Source organism: Penicillium angulare (genome assembly GCF_028827245.1).
Source record: "Penicillium angulare strain IBT 27051 chromosome Unknown utg000001l_segment0_segment0, whole genome shotgun sequence".
Lineage (NCBI taxonomy): Eukaryota > Fungi > Ascomycota > Eurotiomycetes > Eurotiales > Aspergillaceae > Penicillium > Penicillium angulare.
This window is the reverse complement of record NW_026623160.1, coordinates 1,195,496-1,221,054: the sequence shown is the minus strand read 5'-3', so window position 1 is coordinate 1,221,054 and position 25,559 is coordinate 1,195,496. Positions and strand designations below refer to the sequence as shown.

General features: G+C 48.0%; 9 protein-coding genes across 9 annotated transcripts; 4 read left to right on the top strand and 5 right to left on the bottom strand.

Annotated features, from left to right (window-relative positions):
* Nucleotides 1-389: 389 nt before the first annotated feature.
* N7478_000405 (RNA-binding protein) lies at nucleotides 390-3,469 on the top strand (the record flags this gene model as incomplete). The annotated part of the gene is made up of 5 exons (XM_056916621.1): nucleotides 390-433; nucleotides 508-789; nucleotides 1,904-1,944; nucleotides 2,006-2,169; nucleotides 2,231-3,469. 5 exons carry the CDS (start codon nucleotides 390-392, stop codon nucleotides 3,467-3,469), a joined length of 1,770 nt encoding a protein of 589 aa, XP_056784501.1.
* An 877-nt stretch (nucleotides 3,470-4,346) lies between these two features.
* Nucleotides 4,347-6,510, bottom strand: N7478_000404 (transient receptor potential ion channel family protein; the record flags this gene model as incomplete). The annotated part of the gene is made up of 2 exons (XM_056916620.1): nucleotides 4,347-6,133; nucleotides 6,213-6,510. The coding sequence occupies 2 exons, from the start codon at nucleotides 6,508-6,510 to the stop codon at nucleotides 4,347-4,349; spliced, it is 2,085 nt and encodes a 694-aa protein (XP_056784500.1).
* A 1,855-nt stretch (nucleotides 6,511-8,365) lies between these two features.
* On the bottom strand, nucleotides 8,366-9,526 carry N7478_000403 (telomere length and silencing 1 family protein; the record flags this gene model as incomplete). The annotated part of the gene is made up of 3 exons (XM_056916619.1): nucleotides 8,366-8,604; nucleotides 8,700-9,073; nucleotides 9,138-9,526. 3 exons carry the CDS (start codon nucleotides 9,524-9,526, stop codon nucleotides 8,366-8,368), a joined length of 1,002 nt encoding a protein of 333 aa, XP_056784499.1.
* A 268-nt stretch (nucleotides 9,527-9,794) lies between these two features.
* Nucleotides 9,795-11,420, top strand: N7478_000402 (actin family protein; the record flags this gene model as incomplete). The annotated part of the gene is made up of 3 exons (XM_056916618.1): nucleotides 9,795-9,837; nucleotides 9,968-10,463; nucleotides 10,544-11,420. 3 exons carry the CDS (start codon nucleotides 9,795-9,797, stop codon nucleotides 11,418-11,420), a joined length of 1,416 nt encoding a protein of 471 aa, XP_056784498.1.
* A 470-nt stretch (nucleotides 11,421-11,890) lies between these two features.
* Nucleotides 11,891-13,990, top strand: N7478_000401 (transcription factor domain-containing protein; the record flags this gene model as incomplete). The annotated part of the gene is made up of 3 exons (XM_056916617.1): nucleotides 11,891-11,977; nucleotides 12,033-13,206; nucleotides 13,278-13,990. The coding sequence occupies 3 exons, from the start codon at nucleotides 11,891-11,893 to the stop codon at nucleotides 13,988-13,990; spliced, it is 1,974 nt and encodes a 657-aa protein (XP_056784497.1).
* Nucleotides 13,991-15,328: 1,338 nt separating this feature from the next.
* On the top strand, nucleotides 15,329-17,343 carry N7478_000400 (uncharacterized protein; the record flags this gene model as incomplete). Its single annotated transcript, XM_056916616.1, has 2 exons — nucleotides 15,329-15,624; nucleotides 15,681-17,343. The coding sequence occupies 2 exons, from the start codon at nucleotides 15,329-15,331 to the stop codon at nucleotides 17,341-17,343; spliced, it is 1,959 nt and encodes a 652-aa protein (XP_056784496.1).
* Nucleotides 17,344-18,202: 859 nt separating this feature from the next.
* Nucleotides 18,203-19,483, bottom strand: N7478_000399 (uracil-DNA glycosylase; the record flags this gene model as incomplete). Its single annotated transcript, XM_056916615.1, has 3 exons — nucleotides 18,203-18,505; nucleotides 18,596-19,055; nucleotides 19,110-19,483. 3 exons carry the CDS (start codon nucleotides 19,481-19,483, stop codon nucleotides 18,203-18,205), a joined length of 1,137 nt encoding a protein of 378 aa, XP_056784495.1.
* A 456-nt stretch (nucleotides 19,484-19,939) lies between these two features.
* pdiA (protein disulfide isomerase PDI1) lies at nucleotides 19,940-21,707 on the bottom strand (the record flags this gene model as incomplete). The annotated part of the gene is made up of 4 exons (XM_056916614.1): nucleotides 19,940-20,297; nucleotides 20,366-20,805; nucleotides 20,875-21,253; nucleotides 21,337-21,707. The coding sequence occupies 4 exons, from the start codon at nucleotides 21,705-21,707 to the stop codon at nucleotides 19,940-19,942; spliced, it is 1,548 nt and encodes a 515-aa protein (XP_056784494.1).
* A 1,237-nt stretch (nucleotides 21,708-22,944) lies between these two features.
* atg22-1 (putative autophagy protein Atg22) lies at nucleotides 22,945-24,749 on the bottom strand (the record flags this gene model as incomplete). The annotated part of the gene is made up of 2 exons (XM_056916613.1): nucleotides 22,945-24,524; nucleotides 24,596-24,749. 2 exons carry the CDS (start codon nucleotides 24,747-24,749, stop codon nucleotides 22,945-22,947), a joined length of 1,734 nt encoding a protein of 577 aa, XP_056784493.1.
* Between the last annotated feature and the right edge of the window lie 810 nt (nucleotides 24,750-25,559).

Here is a 25,559-nt window from a genome sequence, read left to right as displayed (position 1 = left end):
AAGACATAGTGGGTCTTTCCTGATAATAAAACAAAGGAGGTTGTTTCAAGCCCCAGATCCGATGTAAATCAGGGCAAAGACAAGGATTTTTGTAGAGTTGGTCTCATAACTAGTGAGACGGTTTAGCTTCCAAAGTTAAAGTGGTGCCGCGCATTCCTAATGTAGGGGGGCAGAATAATTTGATAATCAAAGTTACCGCCCCCTAGCCCAAGGTTCAACTTGCTCTCGGCCAACTCTCATTTCTCCACCTCTTCGTCACCAATTTGATTTTTCGTCTCTTAGAAGATTTTACTTTTGACAATTCCCTGAACCCCCTTTTTTATCCTTCACTTTTCCAATTGCATTCCTCGAACATCTTTTACCTGCTCAATCCTTGAGTCTTATGCGCCATGGCCGACCAGGAGGGCCTAGAAGATGATCTCTTCGCTGACCTGTATGCGCAATCTCCCGGACTGTTTTCTTAAAATATAACTGGACATACCTGACAATCGATCTCTTCTACAATAGTTATGATGCCGATGAATCGACGACTCGCACTACAGCTGTAGTAGAGGCTCCGAACCCTGAGCCCGCAGAGCTGGCCCCTTCGGCGGCTCCTGCTCAGCCTGCATATGATTCAATTCCTCAGAGCTACGACCCTGCTCCCACTGACATTTATACGACACATGCGATGCCCCCGCAGAATTATGGTACGGACTACCAAAATGGGTCAGAAGCTACCTACAGCAACCCCGCCGCAGCTACCCCCGCCGATAATGACTCGCACGGAACTGGAATTAAGGAAGACGGGTAAGTTCATGATCCCCCATGGTGCACTTGATTTCGATTCTATTCAGGGGTGGGTTATCTGGCTATCTCTTTCGTGTGTCTGGGTGGCATTGAATGCTAGATAAATGCAGCTTCTGGGGGAGGAACCGATTATGATACCATTGGGACTTTGAAAACGATATCTCTGTGAAACAAAGTGAGGAAGGATGATCTGGGTCTCTGGCAATCATAAACCAAATATCACGGGGGAGGTGCTAGAAAAGGGATTTCTATGTACCCGGCATCTAATCGTGAAAATCTGGAATGCGGTATCGAGGGCATCCACAGAAGGACTCTGGGAGACACATTTGCGAGCTTTGCCCCTAAATTATTTCAGCGGTCAACCTTCAGAACTTGCTATCAGACAGAAACGCAATCAAAATTCAAAGAGACGGAGGAAGAGGCGGGTGGAGGGAAAAAGCCTGTCCAGAATCCTTTCACTAAGGAAGATTGGCACAGCGGTTGCGAAACTTTGACAAGAAACCGGTCTCTACGAACAGTTTAATGCAGGCGACTATATATAGTACAGCGATGCTATATAGCTTCTTGTCGATATACGTTGATAGTGCAGATCAAGAAGTAGCAACGCTGTCTGATGCAAGTTTATCAAGCCTAAGTTAGCTTGGGGACTGTTAAGCATATGCTCTCCTCAAATTGGAGACAAAAGACTGTGACAATTCACTTATTCCGCCTGAACTTTTTCGCCTTTCGCCCTCTATCCTGCCTCCCTCCATGCCTCGGAGTCAAGAACCCCAAAAAATGAAGATACAGAAAAGAGATTATCCCAGCAAGAGAAGGACATGGGCGGTCTACGAGCCTCGGACTCGTGTAAACCAGATGAAAACATGGATTATGTCTGTACATCGGTCGTGTTCGATCGGCGTCTACAGCCACCCCAAAATCATGGCCCTCCCAGACAGTCACGCATTTAGCTGTATCCATGAATAGCAGCTTAGCACCACCAGCGCTTTAGCCAGAGCCCATATCCAATGCCCTTTGTCTTGGGCCCCAGTTGCATTTATGTTTCTGCACTGTGACTGTTATAGCATTGAAATGATGGTTAAGGCTTTGAGTTGCAACTAATCCTCGTGGCTAGGAAAATGTTTATTGGCGGTTTGAACTGGGAAACTACAGATCGTATGTATCTTACCAATGAAGCACAGTTGTATGATGCACTTTGGTTTCTAATTCTTAGCAGAATCCCTTCGGGATTATTTCTCGCAGTTTGGCGAGGTCCAGGAGTGTACAGTCATGCGAGACAGTGCCACAGGCCGCTCTCGTGGCTTTGGCTTCCTGACCTTCCGGGACCCTAAGACCGTGAACACTGTCATGGTTAAAGAGCATTATTTGGATGGCAAGATTGTAAGATTCATTGGCATTGTGACTTCTGATATAAGGATCCTCAACTTACACTGTCTTCAAGATCGACCCAAAGCGTGCCATCCCGCGTGACGAGCAAGAAAAGACCAGCAAGATCTTCGTTGGTGGTGTCAGCCAAGAAGCTACAGAACAAGATTTCAAGCAGTTCTTCATGCAATTCGGCCGAGTCGTGGATGCAACTCTCATGATCGATAAGGATACTGGTCGTCCTCGTGGATTCGGCTTCGTAACCTTCGATAGTGAAACTGCCGTCGAAAATGCACTTTCCCGTCCTCTCGAAATTCTAGGTAAGGCCATTGAGGTAAAGAAGGCTCAGCCCCGCGGTAATCTGCGCGATGAGGACAGAGGTGGTCGCCGAGGCGGCCGAGATGGAGGTTTCCGCGACATGAACCACGGAGGTAACGGCGGAGGAGGTGGTGGTGGTGGTGGTGGTGGTGGCGGCAGCGGCGGCGGAGATCAACAGCAACAAGGAGCTCAACAAGGCATGAATGGTGGTATGACTCCACAGATGATGGCACAGTACTGGCAACGTATGCAGCAATACTTTGCCATGATGCAGCAGCAGATGGCCATGACTGGCCAGGGCCAGGGAATGCCCCCAGGAATGGGTATGGCTGGTATGAACCCTGCCATGATGCAGCAGATGCAGCAGATGCAGCAGCAACAGCAACAGCAACAGCAGCAAATGAAGGGAATGGGTAACCAGCAGCAGCAAGGCAGCATGAGCCCTAACCCTCAGAGCCCAGGATCCCAGGCCAGTATGCCCATGATGAACCCATCTTCCATGATGCAACCAATGCAGAACCCCGGCCAGGGCAATGGTGGTAATGGAAGCGCCAGCCCCGGTCCCAATGCTGCCTACAACCGCCAGGCAACTGGACCAGGTTACAACGCCCAGGAACAGATCGCCTTCGAACAACAGAAGTATGAGCAACAACAAGTCCGTCGCCAGATGGATGGCCGCGCTTTCTCTCCCTATCAACAAGGTGGCCCGACCTCCTGGGAGGGAATGTACGATGAAGTGCCACAACCTAATATTCCTTCGGGGCCCCAAGGTATGACCCCCGTCGTCAGCATCAATCGTTATCCGTCGTTTCCCATGCGAAGACTACCCACCGCCTTTTCTTCAACTAACTTGCCTCTTGACGCAGGATCTGCCGCTCAACCGAGCACTGCTCCTGCCAACGCTCCCACTGGACCTCGAAACGCTGGCAAGCCAGGTGCTAACTACCGCGGTGGTGGCCGAGGAGGGCACCGTGGCTTCCACCCCTATTCTCGCTGATACGATTCAATTTATTTTTTGTCTTCCCCTTCTTCCCCCCCCCCCAGTATTTCATGGTCTGCTTTTTTCTTCGCACTTTTTTTTTCTTGTTCGCCTATGTGGGAATCTCTTTTAAGGTGGATTTCGGAAATGATTCTTCATTGAGTTGATAGTTCTTCTATGCGATGCCATTTTGTGGACTGGCAAGCCTAATGGGATGTGGTTCTTTGTATTTTCCTGTCTTTCTCAACCTTTCCCGTGATGTTTTCCTTTTCTTTTCTTTTCCTCCTTGGTTTATCCAAATGATCAAGTTGTTGAAAGAATAAGGTGGCGATCGCAATCCCCTTCTTGTACTATCTACGTACCAAAGTGCTAAGCCATGCACATTTGACCTTTTTTTCAGGAGCATACTACTGTAGACCTAGTAAATGAATGTAAACTCTTCATCAAACATTAAATTGCTGGCCCTGCGAATATTAATTGGGAGAACGAATTTATTTGGAAAGGATTTGTTGGTAGTAAATTTCTATAAACATGTACAAAGAATCGACGCAGGGTTTTGGTGGTCAAAGATATATCGGAATCACAGGATTTATAAAAGATTGTAAAGACGCTGAATATGAGAATATGAGAGAGAAGGTGGAAATCTAGAAAAGAGTATAAGAGAGGGACACGGATATGTAGAGAGAGAAAATGATAGATCATGGTAAACCACGACCATCCAATACGGTGGAGAGAAACAAGCCAATCCGCCAGTCGAACACGCTAAGCGAAACCAAATAAAGAACGAAGCAAACCCCCAGGCTGAAGAACAAGATAGGAGGAAGGTGATGAAGGTAGGAGATAGAAAGAAGGAATGGACCAAGTAAAAGAGTTCTGGGAATCATCTGAAAGCGTGCTAGTATGCCATACCAAAGGTTGTTGGTTTCTGGCCCTCAATAGGTGGGCTGTGGCGACCGTCATGTCGGGATTCATGGCTGGAAGAACGGCTATGTGCGACACCATAGTCTGCATATACCAAACGATCCTTACTGCCAGCGGAATCAGGGCGGTTGGGGTTATCCCGGTAAGGCTCATACGGCCCGGTGAAGTTGAATTTGCTCATCTCTGTGATATCTCTCCTTTCGGGGTGATCAATCAAGAGAGAATCACGAGCATCCAAGGGAGTGAGATCATCCAAGTCACGGTTGGCTTTCTCGGCTTCCTTTCTTCGCTTTTCATGGATATTCTCACGGAATAGAGAAATCATGGCGTTAACAGCAATCAATATCGCAAGGACAGCTGTAAGAACCGACTGAACGACAATGAGGACAATTCCAGTCACAGTCTTCGTGGTTTGAGAGAGCTTTAGCTCATCAACAAAGACCAATACACAAGCAACAGATAGAACCCGCACGATTTGAATGGTAATGTTAATTCCCATTGTAGATTTTCGGGCATAAGGGCGATTCCACACTAGAAGTCCAAGCAGCAGGGCCTCACAGACCAATTGACCAGCACTTTGGAACAGACCATGGCCCTGCGCACCGGCAATGATGCACCCCTTAACCAAAGCATAGATGATGACTGGTACAAAGAGCCACCAGAAATCCTTCTTGAGGTTGTCGTAAAAGAGGCTGTACTTGCGCCACGTCTCTTTGTTGTCATAGAGAGCAGCGGTGTCACCTTCAGTCTTCTTGTACTTGCGAGCCATGTAGAAGATACGGCAGGCAAAACCCGCCAAGAGCAGAGTGAAGACTACCAAGGTCACGGCTGCCAGTAACTTTGCCGCCCATGAATCACCATTCTTCAGTTGATAGATACAGTACATCACCCAAATACTGTACAAGATCAAGACCATGTTGGTTATGGTTCGTCCCATCAACCCCCAATAGTCCTTCCGGAAGGTGGTCAGCTTATCTGATGGTCTGCCGTACAAAGCCCAAAGCTCCAGGATGACCTTGAAGAGGAGGATTCCAACGATGACAACACCAACAACGATCGCGAAAATTAAGAGCACCGTCATAAAAATGTTAGCTGAAGGGATCATCAGCTCCTCGGCCAGTTCTTTCAACCTGTCCACCTCCGATGTGCTGCTGCTGCTATTCGAGTCCGATCGGGGGATCAATTGAACTGAACGGCGCATGATATCCAAACTTCGCTTGGTGGAGGAAGAATTAGTACTACCACCATTCAGACTGGTCAGGTAGGCTAGATTCTCGTTGGTAAGGTTTCCGCCAGTGGATTGGCGGAAGCTGTCAATGGAGTTCTGCAGGCCGTCCCAAGAAACGAGGCCCGTGCTCCAAGCAAAATTCCTAGAAAAACTGGTGTAAACGGTGGGATAGCTGACACTCAGCATACCATTGGTAGCCATTGTGTGGAACCAACCCATCACGTCTCCAAAACCTGGGCTGGATGATGATGCACCAGGGTGTCCAGCGGCTCCCATAGCGGAGATACCACTTAGAGCTAGGGCACCTGCCGCAACTCCAGCTGAGGCCCAAGCCACCCCTTTCACATTGGTTGACCTTCCATTAGACAATTGGGAAACAACGCATGCCAGGTTTTCGTCGCTCTCGGATGACTGTAGAACGAGCTTTGCCTGGCCGTCAAGATCGGGGATACTGAAAGCGATTGAGGGAATTTCACTGGCGTAGTCGGCGGGGACGTTGATTTGTCCCTGTGCGGAAAAAGAGCCGGCGCTCACTAATGTTTCTCTTGTGTTAGCCCATTGTCCATCCTTGTCGATTTAAATAGACCACGAGTGTCTCTGATATGTACTTACCCGGACAAAGCTTGGCGACGTGGACATCATCACCACACGGATTAAAAGATTTAGAGTAGATTTGGTTGCCATACGCGGTCACTGTCAAAGTCGCGTTGACTTTCTGTTGCTTCGAGCTGGAACCAGCCACGTCGAAGGTCAGAGCTCTCGTTGAGCGTGAGTAGGAAATATCAAGTTGGTCGACCTTGATTGATGAATCTGTCATGCACAGTTGAAAACCCTTGGTGCTAAGCGTGTCCCCGGCGAACACCTGGGGAACCACGCTCAGACCCAACAGGGCCCAGAGGAGGGATCGCATATCGACGACCCTCAAAGCCGTTCCGGAATCGTCACAGGTCGAAAGGATCCGGGAATCATGAAGGAGCGGGTCAAGGTTCGAGGAATTTAGTTGCAGAGGTCGTATGAGCGAAGGACGACGCGGGTATCAGACAGGATCAACCTGTTGTGAGAAGCGGGATATCTGTGTTTTTTTTTCTTCCTCTTCCTCGAACTGGAAAAGTGATAACGAAAGTCGAAATAACAAAGAATGAGTGTAAAATATTGACAAGGGAGAGTAAGAGGTAGAGAGTGAGAGAGTCTGGAAGCGAATGGACAAACCCCTCTTGTGGATAAAATGAGAGGGAGAAGGAAGAAACAGGTGCAGGGAGTAAGTGATCAGCCCCTGACGCCAATGATTGGCCCTAGCCCCGTTTCAGAGTAGAATCCAGACCTCGACGAGAAAGACGTTGATTGGCTTAATGAATCCATATTGATTGATTCGATGGTTTTTTATTTATTTTAATATTGATAATTTCCTAAATCAAGCATGGAGAAATACCAAATTTGGACTTCAAGTTTTGTGACTTCGTATGGGCGGGCTGTGCAGTGTTACAGTTCTACTCTACAAGGTGGAAGTTTATATAGATCTGTCTACTCTACAGTCAATTCTATATCCAGGCCAAAGTTGTCTAAATCTCTTCATCCCCTAATTCACCCCCTAATGTCCAATGTTTACGGGGAGTACAGGGTTTAGGTTTTGATAGATAGTGGAGCCTGGGAGCCCAAGTTCAGCCACGGAACCAGCAAAGGGAGCTAAAACAGGTGTGAAAGCGCCACCATCCCATTGTCCACGCAAGGCACCGTACGGGTTAATACAGAATGTAATACACAGTGTGTGCGCGCTTAAAAATGTGAATTACATTCCCCAAAATAAGAGGCCGTTGTAGATATCACATCCATATACCTATACATAATGTAGGGACCTATGAAAATTTCATTCTCTCAATACAACAAACAAAATCATATCCCTCGCCACACAGTGGCACACACATACAGCTACTTACGTGTCGATCGCCTTTGCGTTCTAGACAGTGTGGATCAAACTTGGCAGGATCTGGATTCCATGCACGGAGAACCCTGCACATCTAGGCACGTCTATACCTACCAAGTCTGTACTTCTCATTTTTTTTCAAAGAGGAGACATGTCAAAAATGGATCTATCTATGAATATGTCAAAGGTCGTAATACTTGTAACCTAGCGAATACTTACAAAGACTGAGGAATGAATCTCCGCTGGTGGTACTGCCATACCCGCTGTCATCAACCTGAGACATCTACTAACATGCGCATGCTCTTGCCCTCACTTAATCTGGTGGCGCCTATTCTCTAAGGAGTTTGGCCTATGACTAAAAAAGAATGCTCATCACTCCTTTGGTCATACAAATAGATTACATATAAGTATTTATAGCTCATTTCAACCTTGTCGTACCAGATCCAGACATCCTATTGCTACCAGATTCAGGGATTTTTTTTATAAAATAAAAAAAAGCACATCAACATGTAACTCCGTACAGCCATAAACATACAAGTCTGGCTCCATCGTATAATGTCTTTTGGCCCTGGGTCCCCCGGGCATGGCCCGTATTCATCTCATCATCATCATCCTGTCTACTATATAGGATTGGGATGTGGCGTCGCCATATGAGATGTCTCACTGCCGATCGTCCCCAAAATATGACAATATGGCAGGAGTGGAGCAAGAAAAAAAAACAAGAAAGCTCTCCCATTCCAGAGGTGTCAGCGTAGCATTGAGTTATACCAGGATATTGGGAGATGCTAGAAATAGAAACAGTCCACGTGAGATGTATCTCGTCTTCTGTGAGAAGGTTGAATGATCACTTCTGTCCAGTCTTAGTTTGCATCTCTCGCATAGCAGCTCGGGCGCTACGACTTCCTCCAAGCTTGGGTCCCTTGGGAGCCTCTGTTTTATCTGTCTTGGTGGTGCGGGTTGCTCGAAGCCGTCGCCGAGACTGAATGGCATCCATAAAGTCCCGGCGGAACTGCTCGGCAATCCGGTCATCCGCCGCTTGGTCACCGGCCAACATTTCCTCCTCTGGTTCATCATAGACATCGACTGCCAACGTTAGAATCGGTCCTATAATGAAGATATATGAAAGGACTAGGAGGGGACAGAATTTCCAAAGACAAGAAGAAGAAGACAAAACTTACGTTTGCTTTCGCGCAATACCTCTTCCACAAGCCGGTCGCGTTCGACGTCAGCACTGTTGCGCCGTTTTTGCTTGCGCCATACTTTATCTGAGCCAGAGCGATCCGGCTGGGGTTCAATATCACCAGTAGTCGGAGAATCCTCGTCACCCACTAGTCGTCGAGTGGCTGCTTGTGTGCGTGCGATGTTCTGCATTTTCGTCTCCTGGCCAAGGTCGATTTCATGTAATTTGCCCAGTGATGCGGGCTCACGCTGCGCTTCTGATTTGGTACTTTCACCTATCCTCCGTAATTCTTCCTTGTTGTGAGCTTCTATATTGTCTAGTACCGGGCTGCGATTATATCGCTTAGCCATCTCGGAATCTATGTAGGCCATCCTTATCTTGTCAGTCGGGTTATCGAACGGATACATTGAGAGGGAGCAGAGAAAAAAAACCATACATATGTTTATCCACGTCTTCGGACTGGCCTGTATATGTTGTGAACCGATCGCCCATCGCTTGTATCCGTTCGGCCTCGATATCCTCCGTAGACACCAGCGCCGTCTGTCGATTACTATTGTTGCCATGTTGCGAAGTGGCAGAAAATCCTATTCCTCCTCTTCGCGATTGATGCGGACGTCGAAGGCGAGCAACATTTGCGGTTTGCGCCGATTGATCTTGATCCCCAGGGGACGGAACATCAGCGACTTGAGTATCGACTTCATGGCTAGTCGTGGCTGGCTCGGTAGCGGTTGGATCATCGGTGCTTTGTGGCCGTCGCGGTACAAACTTGCGTCGCTTCGCAGGACGAAACAAAGACTCTGGCGCGATATCTGTTTCGGAATCCATTTTTGTATAATGTTCAATAAAGCTGCTGGTGATGGTCAAGGTGGAAAATGTAATGAGGCGGCAAGCTGAAAGCTGAAAGGTGAGGTCATTTAGTGCCAAGCAGACCCAATCAGTTCGCTCTCCGCCAAAGCTGCTCCCGCACCAAAAGAGACCGTCTCTTCTCCCTACCCTCCCTTGTCTCGACTGCGTATGGTTTCAGACCACTTTACATATCGAGGGACCGATTGATTTCTTTTTTGGGGCTACGTCTTTTTTCTGCGCTATCACCATGAACCCTTCCAATCCACCCCAAACCGCCGAATATGGTGGAGGTACGTACCTTGGCGCGATGCGCCTAGTCTTCATGTCCTCATCACAGACCTCAATGCCTACCTCAATCCGCCTTTATCTAGCAAGAAGTGACCATGGATGATTGCTAATGCCTTTTACTTATTAATTTAGATGAAGTCTCGGCCATTGTCCTCGATCCGGGCTATTCGACCACTCGCGCTGGGTTCGCTGGAGAAGACGCCCCGAAGTCTCTAATCCCATCATACTACGGCAAATACAACGCCGATGGCCAGGAGAAATTGGTATTTGGAGATGATGTATTCGTCACACCGCGCCCGGGCCTGTCAATTTATAATCCGATCGGCAAGGATGGAATCGTGGAAGATTGGGATATGGCAGAAAAGGTGTGGGAATACTCATTCACTTCACGACTTACGGGCGCGAAGCCTGGTAATCCATTTCACAACGGATTGAACGACATTCCCAGCGAGGAGCTTCCCACGGAGATGGAGGTGGAAACGGAAGAGAAGCCCTTGGCCGACAGTCCATTGTTGATGACAGAGCCCGGATGGAACCCGGCCAAAGCACGCGAAAAGACCATTGAAATCGCGATGGAGAAATGGGGTACCCCAGCTTTCTATCTGGCCCGGAGTGGCGTGCTTGCAGCGTATGTGCTAATTACTACCCTTACACGACTGGTCATTTGCGATATCTGGGTCCTTTTTTACTAATTCGATGACTCTGCAGTTTTGCTTCTGGTAAAGCTTCCGCTCTCGTTATCGACATTGGTGCCTCGAACATTTCCATCACACCGGTTCATGACGGTATGATCTTGAAGCGAGGTGTCCAGCATTCTCCGCTTGGTGGAGATTACATCTCCTCGCAAATCCGCGCATTATTCAAGAAGAACTCCCCGCAGCCAATTACTATCACCCCTCATTATCTGATTAGCTCCAAGACTGCCGTTGAAGCTGGCCAGGAGCCACAAGCCAAGTACAAGACTTTCCCCGTCGCCAAGGCTCCAGACGCATCCTACCGGGCCCTCTTGGAAGAGCGAACTCTTTCTGAATTCAAGGAATGTGTCGTTCAGGTCTGGCCTGGTCCTAATAAGCTCTCCGCCGCTGGTCCCAATGGTGTACCAAATGAGGAATCTGCCCGGTCATCACCTGGCCGCCCATTCGAGTTCCCCGATGGATACAACCAGATGTTCGGCGTGGACCGCTTCCGCGTGGTTGAATCCTTGTTTGATGCCAAAGCTGCTATTCCTGACCCAGAGTCCATTTTCCCCGCTCCTACACCTGCTCAGACGCTGCCCGAGCTGATCAAAGCGTCATTGGGTGGTGTAGATGTTGATATTCGCCCCCATCTACTGGGCAATGTTGTTGTAACAGGTGCCTCCAGTCTTCTTCACGGCTTCACAGATCGTCTCAGCCAAGAATTGATGGCGCAGTTCCCTGGACCTCGTGTGCGTGTCTCGGCCCCAGGTAATACAGCTGAACGCCGGTTTGGCTCCTGGATCGGAGGAAGTATCTTGGCCAGTTTGGGTACTTTCCACCAGATGTGGATCTCCAAGAAGGAATACGATGAGCACGGTGCGAACATCGTGGAGAAGCGCTGCAAATAATACTTCCTCTCTTCTTCGCTTTTTGTTTAAATTCTTACTGATCTTGTACGTGGGTGTATGTTTTTTGTCAAATTCCGTGGGCTCATGTGTGATGAACTAGTCCATGTCTGTTTTAGTCATTTTGGGCGTTTACTGCTGAGGCGCTTGCTGGGGCTGCGGATTTAGGCTTGACCTCAAGAGTCTGAAAAATGAATACTAGATAATACCATCTATGGATTTCAATGTGTGGCCTTATGGGGGTCTGGTTTAAAATCTTCTCTTTTTTCGGTACTAAGGAAACCTATTGCGTAGTAAAGAATTTTAAACATACTGTGTATAGAAGCAGTGATGATGTCTCGGGGTAACATTCTACTATGGGAATCCATGGATGGATTAGGCGGTGCGTGCGGCTTCAAAGTCTTATCGATAATCGTCCAGCTTCACCTCCGCCCCCGCGTGTGAAGATATAGCTATTCCCCATTTACACCTCAATGGAATTAACATGGCAGGCTAATACTCCACAATGGCGGAGCAGGACGAGGGCTGCTCGGGCCTGTCCTGACTGCCAGCGACGAAAGGTGCGTGACTGCGACTCTGAATCCAGCGAGTCAAACGCTAAAATTGCTCCCATAGAAACGATGTCGACATATTGCTCCTAATTCTGTTTTGGACGAGAGCCAAATTGAGCCAACCCACAAATCAAGGAAACTTGCTCTGAATCAAAATGACAGGGATTGCGTTGAAAATCAGCATTTGTCAACGCAAGGCCCTGCGGCCCGGGATGCAGATTCATCAGCGATGGCATTACCATCGATTCCAGGCACAGACCGGTTCGTAGGAGATTTGAATCCAGAAGCCTTCATCCGCGAAAAGCTAGATGAACCGACTGGTCGTCGCTTACGGGATCGGGTTGGGCTCTGGATTAGCTCGTCGCCTTCGCAAGATCGTACTCAGCATGGCTTGGACCACCAACGCCACCTTGTTGGCAGTAATTCTTTGTCCATATCATCACCGCCGCCACCAAAGAGCCAAGAAGCAATCGAAACATTATTAAATCGAAGATACGCATCAGCGATGCAATCTTGTGGTCGACTGCCTAAATCAGCACGAGATGCTCTCGCGGCCATTTATTTCTCTAAAATCAACCGCATCATTCCTCTCGTGGAGATTAATTCCTACGTCAAACATGAATTTGAAGGCTCTGTGTCCATATTTCTTGAGAGGGCCATTTGTCTTGTCGCCGCTAAAGATACTGATGCTTCTTCTTACCTCCGTTTGGAGGAGGAAGGACCAATTGTATCATCACGTCGATTTTGTACTAACATATATAATGGGCTCACTGTCGCCATGGATGCTGGATTGGAGCCTGATAGGTTGACTCGCATCCGTATTTTATCACTAATGGCTTTGCATTGCGAAGGGCACGAGGGGGCAGAGGCTGCATCCCTGCATCTATGTGTGGCCATACACCAGGCCCAAACCGTTGGTCTGCATCTTGACCGACCTGCTGGCACGGAAGCTCTTCAAACCAACCCTTTTTGGGCACTGTGGACACTAGATAAAATGCATGCAAGTATTGGAGGCCGGCCCGTTCTAATAGCTGATCGGGATGTTGGACTTCAAAAGCCAAGCTCCCACACCTCAGGGGCGTTCGGCGTGTGGCTGGCAATCTCAGACTTGCTTGCAACCGTCATATCTTACTATCGACCCTCTGCCGCTACCACCAGTGGATGGGAGGAGAAGTTCCCTGCATTTGAAGACATTATAGGAGATGATATTCAAGGAGAATTGGATCTCCCGACTTTAGGTATGCTCATCGATGACAATCTCAACTTAATAATCTAAACCAATTCCACACACGGCCTGACTGATCGACAGGAATTCTGGAGCTATACTATCATTGCGTAGCTATCTTGTCCTGTCGTCATAAACTCACAGAGACCCTCGATAGTACCAAGGCCTCTACAATTCGGCAAGGCCTTGCAGCAATTCGAATCCACTCCATTGTTGCATCAGAATGTGCAGGGAAATTGCCACCGCTACCCATAGTTCCCTACGCTATCGCTTTGTCTATGGGTGTCTCCTACCGACAGCTTCGCTCAAGCAAACTAATCACACACTTCAACCGGGCGAAGGCTAGCTTAGAAGCATGCTGCTCTTTGCTAGAAGAGCTCAGTCCTCAGTGGTATTCGGCTGAAGCAATGGCACGTTTAGGCCAGAGAGCGTTGCAGCATGTCAACTATGACCATTCGCGACACGCCCAAGCCAAGTCACTCTCAGTTGCGCAGCCTGCCCCTCCGCCTCCACCTCCACCTCTCGACGAAAGTCCAATCGATTCAGAGCCTCTTCGGTCGTCCGACGATACCGAGCTAGCATCAAATCAGATCAGATCAACCATGCCTGTCGACGTATCTAATGCCAACATTTCGATAAACGATTCTCTGCCATCCATGGACGATCTGGGTACTACAACGGATGGGTTTGCCGATATCGATACTCTTTTCGGGGAATTCTTGGATTTGTCTCTCCCAACAAACTTCTGGGATCCCATTTTTGCAGAAGCTGAGCCAAAATTGGATGGCGAATTTTAGTACGCGGTACTGTACTCAGTACGCATAGTCAACCCCGCTAGCGCTGGAACCACTCGATGGCTGAAAACACAGCTTGCCAAGGCCGGAGATTGGGCAATTCAGTCATCTGCCGATCGTCATCGTATCTCGCCTTATCCTCCATTTGGCTCGCTTCCACTGGCTAGACTGCTGGCTAGAACCTGGTCTGAGCTCAAAACGCCCACTTCTGTTCCACGAACATGGCATAGTTGCCCCTCGAGATGTGGAGAACAAATGGGGATCGTCCTTCTGAAACCTGAATGGGGATTTATCCCTTCAGCCTCGGCCTCGTGGTCTAAGTTTCTACGCTTACACGAATGTGTTGGCTCTGCCGTGATCGTCACTTCAGCTTCTTTTTTTATCCTCGCCGAGTGCGTTTGGCCTGCAATTTGTCACATCCGTAAGAGACCATGGAACAATGCCCGATGACAAGTACGGGAGGCCCCACCGTCAAAGGGATGGAAATTAGTGGATCCCGCAAATGAGCAAGAAGTGTGCGCAAGAGAGAGGGAAAAAAAACGAAAATAGAAAAATCATTTCATTCTCTTCTTCTACGAACGGCATCTTCTCCGGGTCTCATTTCCCCTTTGTTTGCTATATCCTCGACCGGTATAGCACCAAGCCTCGTGTGCTCCGTACTCCTACAAACTACAGATCTCTTCTTTTGCTCCAATTTTTTCCCCTTCTCTTCCTCTCTTTTCTTTTCCACCCTCCTTCTACTTTCTTTCTTTTTCTTTTTTGAGTTTTAAGATTTCGATCCTGCTGCATGCTTTAACCGTTTTAAAAACCTGAAACCCGACACCCGCGGTTCAGTCCTGTCGTTCCCCCCGCCACAAGCTGCTCGACCCAGAGGGGCGGGAACAGGTGGCGCTGCTTTCTTTATTCTACTTTAATAAGTGTGTCTCGTCTCGCGCATATTCGTTGTTTCGGAATCCCTGCTCACATAAACAATCGCAGGAAATACTTTCTGGTTGAGAAAATCCGTGGACCTTGCATTGGGTTCATACTCCAGCCATTTCCCAGCCGACGCGATCTTGAATACTGCGCAATGGATTAAACCCCTTGAACGACTCGTCTGTACTACAATTTAATACCGGACCGTTCCCCGATGGATGCTAGCATAGGCTTTAATTAGCTTGGTGCGCATAATTTTGAGATTAAATCAAACTCGATTGCATACGTTGTCGCAAAGGAGTTCAACTATTTCGATTACCATCTCTTCGCAACTCTATATTATCTTGCTGAGCTACATACTTCAAACTGAAAACTGGCAAGGATCAACTTCAATTAGTCGACCCATAGTGGCCAGAGCCTGTGATCATGCTGATCCCGATCGCACCAACTGCGGGACTCAGTCCTGTTAGTCCTATTACTCCCATCTCCGAAGAAGATTCGACGGACTTTACGTTGGAAGATGAATATTCGGGACCGTGTCCGGTACATCCAATTCCTCAACTTCAAGGCCCCTTCGAAGAGTCAATTCTTGAAACAAAAAAGGGATCGGCAAATCAGTTGGTGGTCAATATAGATGCGCAGTCGCGTCGCCGTGATCTTTTGGAAAACGATGAATACGAGCGATTATGTGGTCGCAAATGGCGTCAAAGGTCATCGGAACGGTATGAAGTTTCGATCTTATTTATGAATTGTGTGCGTATGACTGACATGTCATTAGGTACCATCCATTTTGGAAACTGGTCTCTCAGCTGGCATTTGGCGTTCACCTTCTGGCTAATCAGCTTGCGATATCAGACCCGCAAGTGATGAGAATACTTCAAACCCATGTTGATGAGATGGATGGGTTTCTGCAAAGAACGACTGAGGACTTCATGATTATTCACCTAGATATTCGCACAAGGACCGATTATCTGAATCTGCCTTTGGGCAACTTAGATGTGTTTGACCAGATGCTGGAGGACAGGAATTTTCGTTTATCTTTAGTGGCGTACAACGATCAAATCGAACATGCCGTTGATCGGTTCACACTCGCCATTACTGATTCCTTAAGGGATCTTCGAAAGGGCAAAGACGCGGTTAGTGCCCTCTGGCACTATATGATTGAACTCTCGGAAAAAGGCTGTTTTGACTCTCATAGTCTCAAGGCGTTGTACCAGGCCATGATGGACAATTTAGAGGGTTGGCTTGAGACTCTATCCAAACTCCGTCGGCGTGGTGCTGCTCTTCAGAAGGCTCTTGGAAAACTTGCTACTAGAGACACAGAGATGCAAAGACGAGTCGGGATAGCGAGCAGGAAGGGCGTGCGATTGTTAACAAACTCTAACAAAACCCCAGCTCACACAAGATCTCTCAAGCAGAAAATCTTCGCTAGGGGCCTGCCCGCCTCATCGTCAAATGCATTGCCGTCTAATAAGCCTCTCCCTCGAGATCCCTCTTTGAAACGAACGAATCCAAGTTCAACGCAGCCGGGTGACGCGGAAGCTAAAGACAGAGGCAATGTGGGTCATAGTAATACCAATGCTACTGCTACAAAACGGGAAAGTAACATGCCCAGGGTGCTGAATCGAGCGAAATCATGTAGTGCGTTGGCGATGGAATCTAGTTCTGGCGCTACTACCCCTCCTCCTCGAGTGTCTAGGCGATTGAGCAGAAGAATTTCAAAGCCCTTCCTTCCTCGACGATCTGCCAGTGATGGTGAAAATGCCACTGGTTCACAAAATCGTCCATCGACGGCCCCAGCTCGTACCCTTAAGTCTCGAAGTGTCTCCATGGAGCAACTAAAGGGCTTTTGGAACAATAACCGTCCTCGAACCCAGCAGTCAATGGCAAAGTCACCTACTCATCATCGATGCACGTCTGAACATCGGATCCCCGAAAATGACAACTTTGAGTCTGTGAAAGCGCAAATCTCCCAGTTCTTGAAAACAGATCGTGTCGTTGAAGCGTGGGATACCATGGCCACGAAAACGGGGAGCTGTGGACGCACGCTTTCGAAAACTGCGAAAGAATGGCCCTGCAGCATTTTCCGAGCTAATTCGCCGAATGCATGGCGAGCTCGCGCAAGAAATGGGAAGGAATTGTCTGGCGCAAATGCGGAAAGACAGATGTCATGGGTACAAGGTGCACCGGAGGTATTGAATGTCTACTCATTCAAACAAAGACCTGGGTCATCCCCACGCATTCATGTTCTTTCCGTTCAAATGACCCTGGATGAAGATGGGAATGCGGAAGATGATATTGTGGAAGAAATTCCTGACGCTGTTGGTGACACCGGCTCAATTATCACTGCACTGCCAGACGTCTCTGCTCCTGCACTCCCGAAGATTCCATCCGTCTCCTCTGAATATAGGCCCCGGACTGTTGAATGTGCCCGGGGCTGAAGTATCTTACAACAGCACTTGGGTTGTCGTTCACCACTGTCAATTTCTACCTTCACCTTTTAAATTTTCCTCAGCAAGTCCTTGGGCTCACGAATTTCGTCAAAACGGCTGGTTCCGTCAACTTTGTATATATACGCGAGTCTTAAGTGACACAAGCGATAATTCATCAACAATTTTTTATATCCACTAGTCAGTTCAACACAATACATCTCTCTTTGTTACATATCATAATTCCCAACCACCGAGAGTAAAAAGAGAGCCGTGTAGGTAGGTATTAATTACGTCGAAGTTACTTGTGGTGTAGAACTGAACACCGTAACACTGGAGCATACTTAGGAGTTCAAGTTTGAATGTGAAAGGCAAAAGAAAAACCCTTTTAGGAAAGGGAAAAAAAGGTAGGTCCATCCCGGGTTCGAACCGGGGATTTCAGAAGACATGTCTCAAAATCTGACGTCCTGACCGCTAGACTAATGGACCGTCTCGTGACTTACGCATCCTAATTATACACTATAGTAATCCCCCAAGTATTGGTTCTGGCGCTAGTATACTATATACTTAGCTGGTCTGATAGCAACCCTGGCATAGCCAATCTTTGTCGGCTATAGTAGGTCAATGATTTCTACTACCACTACGACTACTACTAATGTTAATAAAGGAAGAGAAAGACGTTGATCAGAGATTTAGCATCATTCAAGTTATTGAAACATTTCCACTTTCAAGTGTTTCGTCGAAAACCCAGAAAACACCTTCTTCCCAAGGCTCCCGATAATCATTAACGCGCAAAAACGACTAGATAATAATACATAATACAGTCACAGTCACCGGACACTATTCGACATTCGAGTAGTCGAGCAGTCTCTCAAGCTCCAACTGCTTTTGTGGAAATTTCCTCCTCCATTGCTGCTAAGGCTTCCAGGGCATCGTCATCGTCAAATTCGTCGGCGGGACAAGCCTTCGCCTTCTTATCTGCCTCCTCAGGACACTTTGATTCTGGAACATTTGCAGCTGCTTCTGTGGCATTGGCCAAGGCCGATGAATTCTCCTTGTCCAAGGAAGAGGTTGGTTTGGCCTTCGTGGGTACCAGATGCCAATCAACGATTTCGTCATCACCATATCGCGAAGCGAGCCAATCGTTGCATTTCTTGAAATGACCATTCTCGAACTATTATTAACCAGTTAGTGTCTAATCGGAAGATCCAGCGTGAATAACGACGGTGGTATCGCAATAAGGCAATGAGGATAGGAAACTTACAAATCCGCCGTGCGCACTGAGGGGGCTCGGATGTACTGACTGTAGCACGCAATGCTTTTGTCGGTCAATCTTAGCTACTCGTACACCCGCAGGCTTTCCCCAGGCAAGGAAAACGACACCACGAGTTCGTAAGCGAGCAACCAAGTTAATGACTTTTTGAGTAAAAGTTTCCCAGCCCTTGTTGCCATGGCTGTGAGCCTGATGCGCACGTACTGTGAGGCAGGTGTTGAGCATCAGTACACCGCGTTCAGCCCAAGGTGTAAGCAGTCCGCCATTGTTCGGTGGATTTATGAAATCAGGGTAATTCTTCTTGAGACCCTTGTAAATGTTGAGCAAGGATGCTGGTGCTCGCGTTGGAGGACGGACGGAGAACGCCAACCCGTGAGCTTGGTGATCATTATGGTATGGATCTTGGCCTACAATTACCACTTTGACATCGTGCAAGGGTGTGAGGTGAGACCTATTCAGTTGTTTAGCACTTCCATTCGGGCTTGGGTGTGTCATTGGTCTTTACCAGGAATAGATGTCTTCCTCTGGAGGGAAGACCTTGGCTTTGTTGTCCTTCTCTTTCTTAAGAAATCTTTTCAGATTCAGGAACTCGGTTGTGGTAATATCGTCCTTCAGATGGGCAAGCCAGCTTTCATTCAATGTATCAATCTCTAGTTGGAGTAATTCCCTCTGCTCCGGTGTAAGTGACGCCACCCATTTTTCTTTGTTGAAAGAGCTCGGCTTTGGAGAAGGTGCGGCGGGTCCGGATCCTTGGGTATCTTGAGGCTTAGGCTTTGGAGCAGCGAAGAACGAAGTGATGCTTCCTCCTTTGGGTTTCTTTTTGTCTGAATTTGGCGTGGATAGATGATCCGCGTTTCGCTTGAGGGTTGGGCTAACCATGTTGAACAATCAATGCAATCGGCAAGGCAATTGAGGAATTAAGAGTGAGTTAAAAGAAATTGGCGTGCGTTAGAATATAGTAGGGAGTGGTTGATAGGGTTGAAAGCTCAAGAGCTCATATCGACTGCGGCGGTGCTCGACGCGTTTCGCGAGAGGTACGCGTCGAATAGCCAGACGCTGACTAAATGGGATCTTAAGCCTCAAACGCGGGAGATTGACAACGCAAATTGGATACATTATGTCGATCCCCACATAAACTAGTGAACATGATTTCTTTTGCTTTGCTTGTTTTTCGTGTTATTGGTAATTATTGGCTTCTTTTATACTGGAAATACGAGAAATCTACGATTGGAAAGGGCTCAGGTAATTAATTTGAGGATTGGTCATGTCAAATTTGATAGTACAAGACACTACATTGCTATAAAAAAGCGAATTCCCTGGAAGCGATAGGGATGTTTACAGCTCATCATGCACCTCCTCGGCAGGAGCTGGTGTCTCAGCAGCCTTGTCAGAGGCGGAAGCAGGAGCAGTCACATCACCACCCTGTGCAGGCTTAGCACCCTCAGCCAGACCATCAATCTGATACTTGCCGTTCTCCTTGATGAAGGAGACCAGGTCCTCGACGGTGCGAGAGCCCTCGTACTCGACGGGCTCATCCTTCTTGCCAGCGGGGTACAGCTTGATGGTGGGGAAACCAGTTATGGGGTCAGGGACGTCGTTGGCAGTGGCATCGATCTTAGCCACAACAACCTTGTCCTTGAACTCAGCAACGTCCGCATACAAAGCGGCAAGCTCGTCATACTTGGGGGCAAGACTAATAAAGGTTAGACAAAATGAACAGATATGTAATCATGTAGAAAACGGGGTAAAAAGAGCACTTACGCCTTGCAGTGTCCACACCATGGGGCGTAGAACTCAAGCAGAACATCCTTGTCGTTGTCAATGACAACCTCTTGGTAGTTGTGGCCAACGACCACGGTAACAGCGCCCTCCTGGGTCTCGGGAACAGGCTCAGACTTGATGCTAGGCTCAAGCTTGCCATCAATGACATCCTTGATGAACTTGCCAACCTCCTTGGCATCAATCTTCTTGGTCTGGTCGTAGGGGAACTTGGCGTTCTTGGTGGTGTCCTGGATAGCGAAGGCAGGGAAGGTCTCAGGCTTCAGGTTCAAGTTGCTAGCGTGGGCACCGAAGAGCTTAGCATCGAGGGTGACAATGTTGATCTCGCCGCGGTGCTTGGCAGCAATAGGGCGGAAGTCCTCAGCGAACTTCTCGCGCTCCTCAGCGGTCTCGGCAAAGATATATGCCAATGGGATACCAGCCTATCGGGAAGAAAAAAATTAATGTTAGTGATATGGGCCATGATGGGAGCCTTGTGTTTTGTTACATACTGCCATGTACTTAGAGTAGGTCTCAGGTCCAAGTTCACCAACAAGGGGAGTGCTGGCGGTCTTGACCCAGTTGAGAATGGACTCTTCATCGAACTTGCCCTCGTAAACATCCTTCTTCTCGTCGAAGTCCTTGTACAGAACAATGGATGGTTGCTTGGCACCCTCAGCCTTAGCAAGGGCGGCATCGTTCGATGCGGCAAACAAGTAGTTGTCACGCTGAGCCTCGGCGAAGGTGGCGAAGCTCTCGTCGGAGACCTTGTCGTCGGAGCCGACATAGCCAATAATGACGATTTTATCCAGAGCCTTGAATTCCTCCAAGTTCTCCTCCGTAACGCTGGAAACGGCGGGCATTGACTGCTTGGTCATGTATGAAATAATTCTATTGAGAAGAAAGGTAAGCAAAGAATTTTTAAAATAAAGATCGCGTCATAGGTTGGGAACATCTAGGATAGAAAGACGTACGAGTCTGCTTGACGAGCTCCACCGTATGGCTTGTGTGATTCGGGTCCACGGAAGACCTTCAAGGTCGGGTATCCGTCAACTTCATAGTTGCGGCAGAGATCTTCCTCCACAGTGCAATCCACCTTTGCGAGGGGAATGTTCTTCTCCTTCAATTCAGTCGCAGCCTCTTCGTACTTGGGAGCCAAAGCCTTGCAGTGGCCACACCATGGGGCGTAGAACTCAGCGAGAACCAGCTCGTGCTCCTTGACGAAGTCATCAAAGGTATCCTGGGTCAGAGTGACGACGTTGGAGTCCGCCGACTCAGCATCCGCAGCCGAAACGGCAGCGGTAGCACCCAGAAGGCTCAAAAGCAGAGGGGCGAAGGAACGCATGATGTAGTGGATCGATAGATGAGGTCTTGCTCAATTCACAGCTATAAACTAGAGGAGCAGGTATAGTTAGCTTTTTGAAGTTAATTGAGAAATCAAAACAAAAGGGTTAAGAAGAAGAAATAACCTACCGACCTAATAATTCGAGGAGGGGGGGAATGTATAGGAAGAAACCAGGGTCCCGGTATGATATTTAAAGAAGGAAGTTGATTGGGGCTGGAGTTGAGGACAGTTTGTTCTCTTGGCTTTAGCGGGAGTGGAGCTTTCTTTCTTTTTGCTTTTACTACAGTAATGCAGGGTGGCCCCTACGCAAGGGGATTTCCCCCCCGCCCGCCCTGTACCCGCCCTTACCAACCTAGCCTACTACAGATGTACTAAGTACCTACTCGTGTAGCTCGTGTAGCTCGTCCTTTCTTGCTTACTCTTACTCTCCCATAGAACATTCCTCCTTCTAAGGGTTTCCAATGGTTCTCAAACCGGGGAGAGGCATACTACATGAACTATCGAATATATGGGTCCAACATCTTGACCCCTATAACGAAATAGGGTACTGTAAGATATTACTTCTTCTGCTTCCTCTCCAATATTATTCTGCTTCTTATGGTTACCCGGGTTTCGGGTCCCATGGGTAACACTGACCAATAGAATTGCTCCGTGTCGAGGATGGTAGCACTTGAGCCCGTGGACACTAACTTAGTACTAGTGCGCGTGAGATTAGCATATTAATACCTATCTATAATGATAGGTTGAATACACAGGCATAGCATATACATTTGATAGGTCATATAACGAGCTTTGAAGCTCGTTTATATCCCTTCTGGCTCTCACACACCTTGCCATATAAACCCTACTTTAACCGTGCAGCTAGCTTTGCCTACAGGCCGGGGAAACAATGCAAACATCCTTTTTTGATCATCTAATTAATTTTGTTGTGTCAATAACCCAAAATAATCCTGCATAATCCTTATTCAATAATTATCTGCACGTAAATAAATCCCCGAAATGCAGGTTTGGCCAACTTGTCTGTACAGCCATGACAAGGCGGTAGAACTTAACACCTTTTACTGAGCCCTGATAATGTATCTAGTATAAAAATTTGGAGGGCATAGACAGTACCCTTCAACGAAAGGGGGGAGAGAGAGAGAGAGAGAGAGAGAGAGAGAGAAATAACAACCAAAAGAAGCAAAGGGAACGAGAAGAACATTACTCCTCGTTCTAGTACAATCGCATGCGCTTTGCCTCATCGAGATTCTTCCTCTGGGGCACTAGTAGATATAGTTCCATACCCTGGGGCTTCCGAAGGGCGATCGAGCTCAGCACCAAGCTCCATTGCATCCCGCTTTCCCCGTTCCACATCCACAAGTAGCATGAGTGGCAAGGGTAGAAATATCAAAATGGCGAGAAAAACGAATGCGGGTCGGATTTCACCATAACGATCGGTAATCACACCCACAATTGCAGGGCCAAACACGCTGGAACCTTTATCAGTGATAGCATAAAGAGCATAGAAAGCTGCTTCATGTCCGGGGGGAATCAATTCAGCGAAAAAGCTACGACAGTAAGACGAGAGTCCACCCATAACAAGACCATATATGGCTCCCAGGGGATACATTTCCCAGGGCTGTTGAAGGCCGAGGCCCAAGCGTTGCACTGATGGAACAAACCCAAGAATTCCGTATAGTGGGATCAGTTCAAACAGGATGATACAGGCGATGATAGTATGTGATGCACGGAGATGAAGTAGACTCGAGATATAGCTCCATGAGAACGCACCGCATACACCGGCAAACATGACAATCACATTAATGAGGCCCAAAGCTGCCGGTTTCATGTTGAGCTCGGTTTTGGCGAAAAGCACAGCTGTGCCACTCACTGTCGCAATGCCGTCGCTGAGAAGAAACCAGGCCGACAGGAAAAGGATAATGTCTTTTAAGTGCCTTGCACGCTTCACTGTTTTCCAGAGGGAAATCCAGGCGTAGGCCAGATAAGCCAGCCAGGATTCAAGAGGCTTTCCATTGCTTAGCAAAGGTGGACCAGGGCGAATTCGTAACCACATCGTGGCGGGAATGGTAAACAAAAACCACCAGAGCCCGATAACAAATAGAACAAGACGGAGCGAAAACGTTGTCTGATTGGTCAATACGACAATCGCAATAGCGAGAATCTGTAGTGCAACTGCCCCAATATAGCCAATCCCAATACCAAAAGAGGAAATTTGAGTAGAAAGGCTGAATTGTAGGGAAGTCACGTGAGTAGATGCATCCTCACTATCGTTGGGTCGCAGCAATGGCCTGGAAGGATCGGAGTCCTGTTGAGTAATGCCATTATGAAGGCTCTCTTGGCTCTTCTCGAGTACCAAAGGGTGGTGTCGGACCAAAACTGGCAAGAAAGAATTCAAGAGCACAAAGGATGCACCAAAGCAAGTATTAGCGACAATCGCCAACAGAGCCCCTAATAGATAAATCCTAGGCACGACGACTAAAAAAAGCATTGTTGCAATAGAGCCGATAAAAGCAAAGATCATCAAAAGGGTCTTGCGGTAGTTTCCATGATCTGCAGCACCAGACATAGAAATGATGATAATTGCTTGCACCAAAACACTCAAGGAGAATGTGTACAAGGCAAAGCTTGCGGTATTGATCTCGGTGCCTAGAAAGAAAATAATACATTGGCTGGCATCTGATTTTTGAATGTTATATCCGGCTTGGTGGCTGAGGTGATGAGAAGGGTTCCATGTTGGAGTACATGGAGTACTTTTATCGGTTAAAAGAAAACCGCGATCTCGCGCCATCTGCTCTAATGTTATGGGAAGAAACGAGCCTATATTCCTCATGGTTGGCAAGAGTCACTAACAGACAGGTTGCAAGTAGGACGGGGGTGGTTGAACATACCCATAGCACAGACGGTGAACACCTCGGCAGCCCACCCATAACAATACCAGCCCGCAAGCTCCTTCTTACTAGTTGGACGAGGATCATCACCGGGATAGAGAGGAATTCGACCGGTGAGATCCTCTTCAGTTGTGGCCTCTTCGTAACTATTCATTGTTGAGTTTGATACAAGATCATGATAACCCTGTCAAACTTGGGAGGGATGGTGAGGTCATGTCTACCTGAGTGGAGGAGGTAAGTAGGAACTTATGTAGCAGACATCTGGAGCTACTGGAGCAGCTAATGGAGCTGGGGGGGGATAGGCTGTTAGTCGTACAGTACAGTACATCAATATTACAGAGCTCAAGTGTGCAGTTGACGCCCGTTGTCCAACCTTGGAAGCCTGTGGGCATTTCCCGGCGTAATGTATGCCGATCAGGTGGATGCCCAGGTAATCATGGGGTATTATGCTGTATTATGCTGCAGGTCCACCTTCCAAGGCTCCCAGGTCAGGTGCCCAGGTATGACTTTCCGTACAGTAGTCACGCGGTAATGGAAGTGTATTCAGGCACCAAGGCATTAAGGCATCCAATAGGCTTTCTCTCCAAAGGCGGTACATGCGCAGCGCGCGCTTTCCCTTCTTCTGCCTTCATCCTTCAAACACTACAATTGAAATTCGCTCCCTTCCATCCTCCATATTCTTCGCGACACCACCGGGTCTTGGAAATCTCTGCGCTTTCGACCCCTCCACCCTTTAACCAACCTGTCTCTCGCTCCTTTCAGCACCCCTCCGAGACAGGCAATCCCCCCCATCCACATCGATTCTATCCAGCATCAGGCGCAATTGAATCAACGGAATCCTCAGCGCTCTTCTGGGATCGACGAACCTTTAAACACATATCCATCATCTGAACTGTGGTGGGAATCTCAATTAGAGCTTCGGTCGTGTACCTCGCTCACTTGATTATGATCGAGGCCATTATTT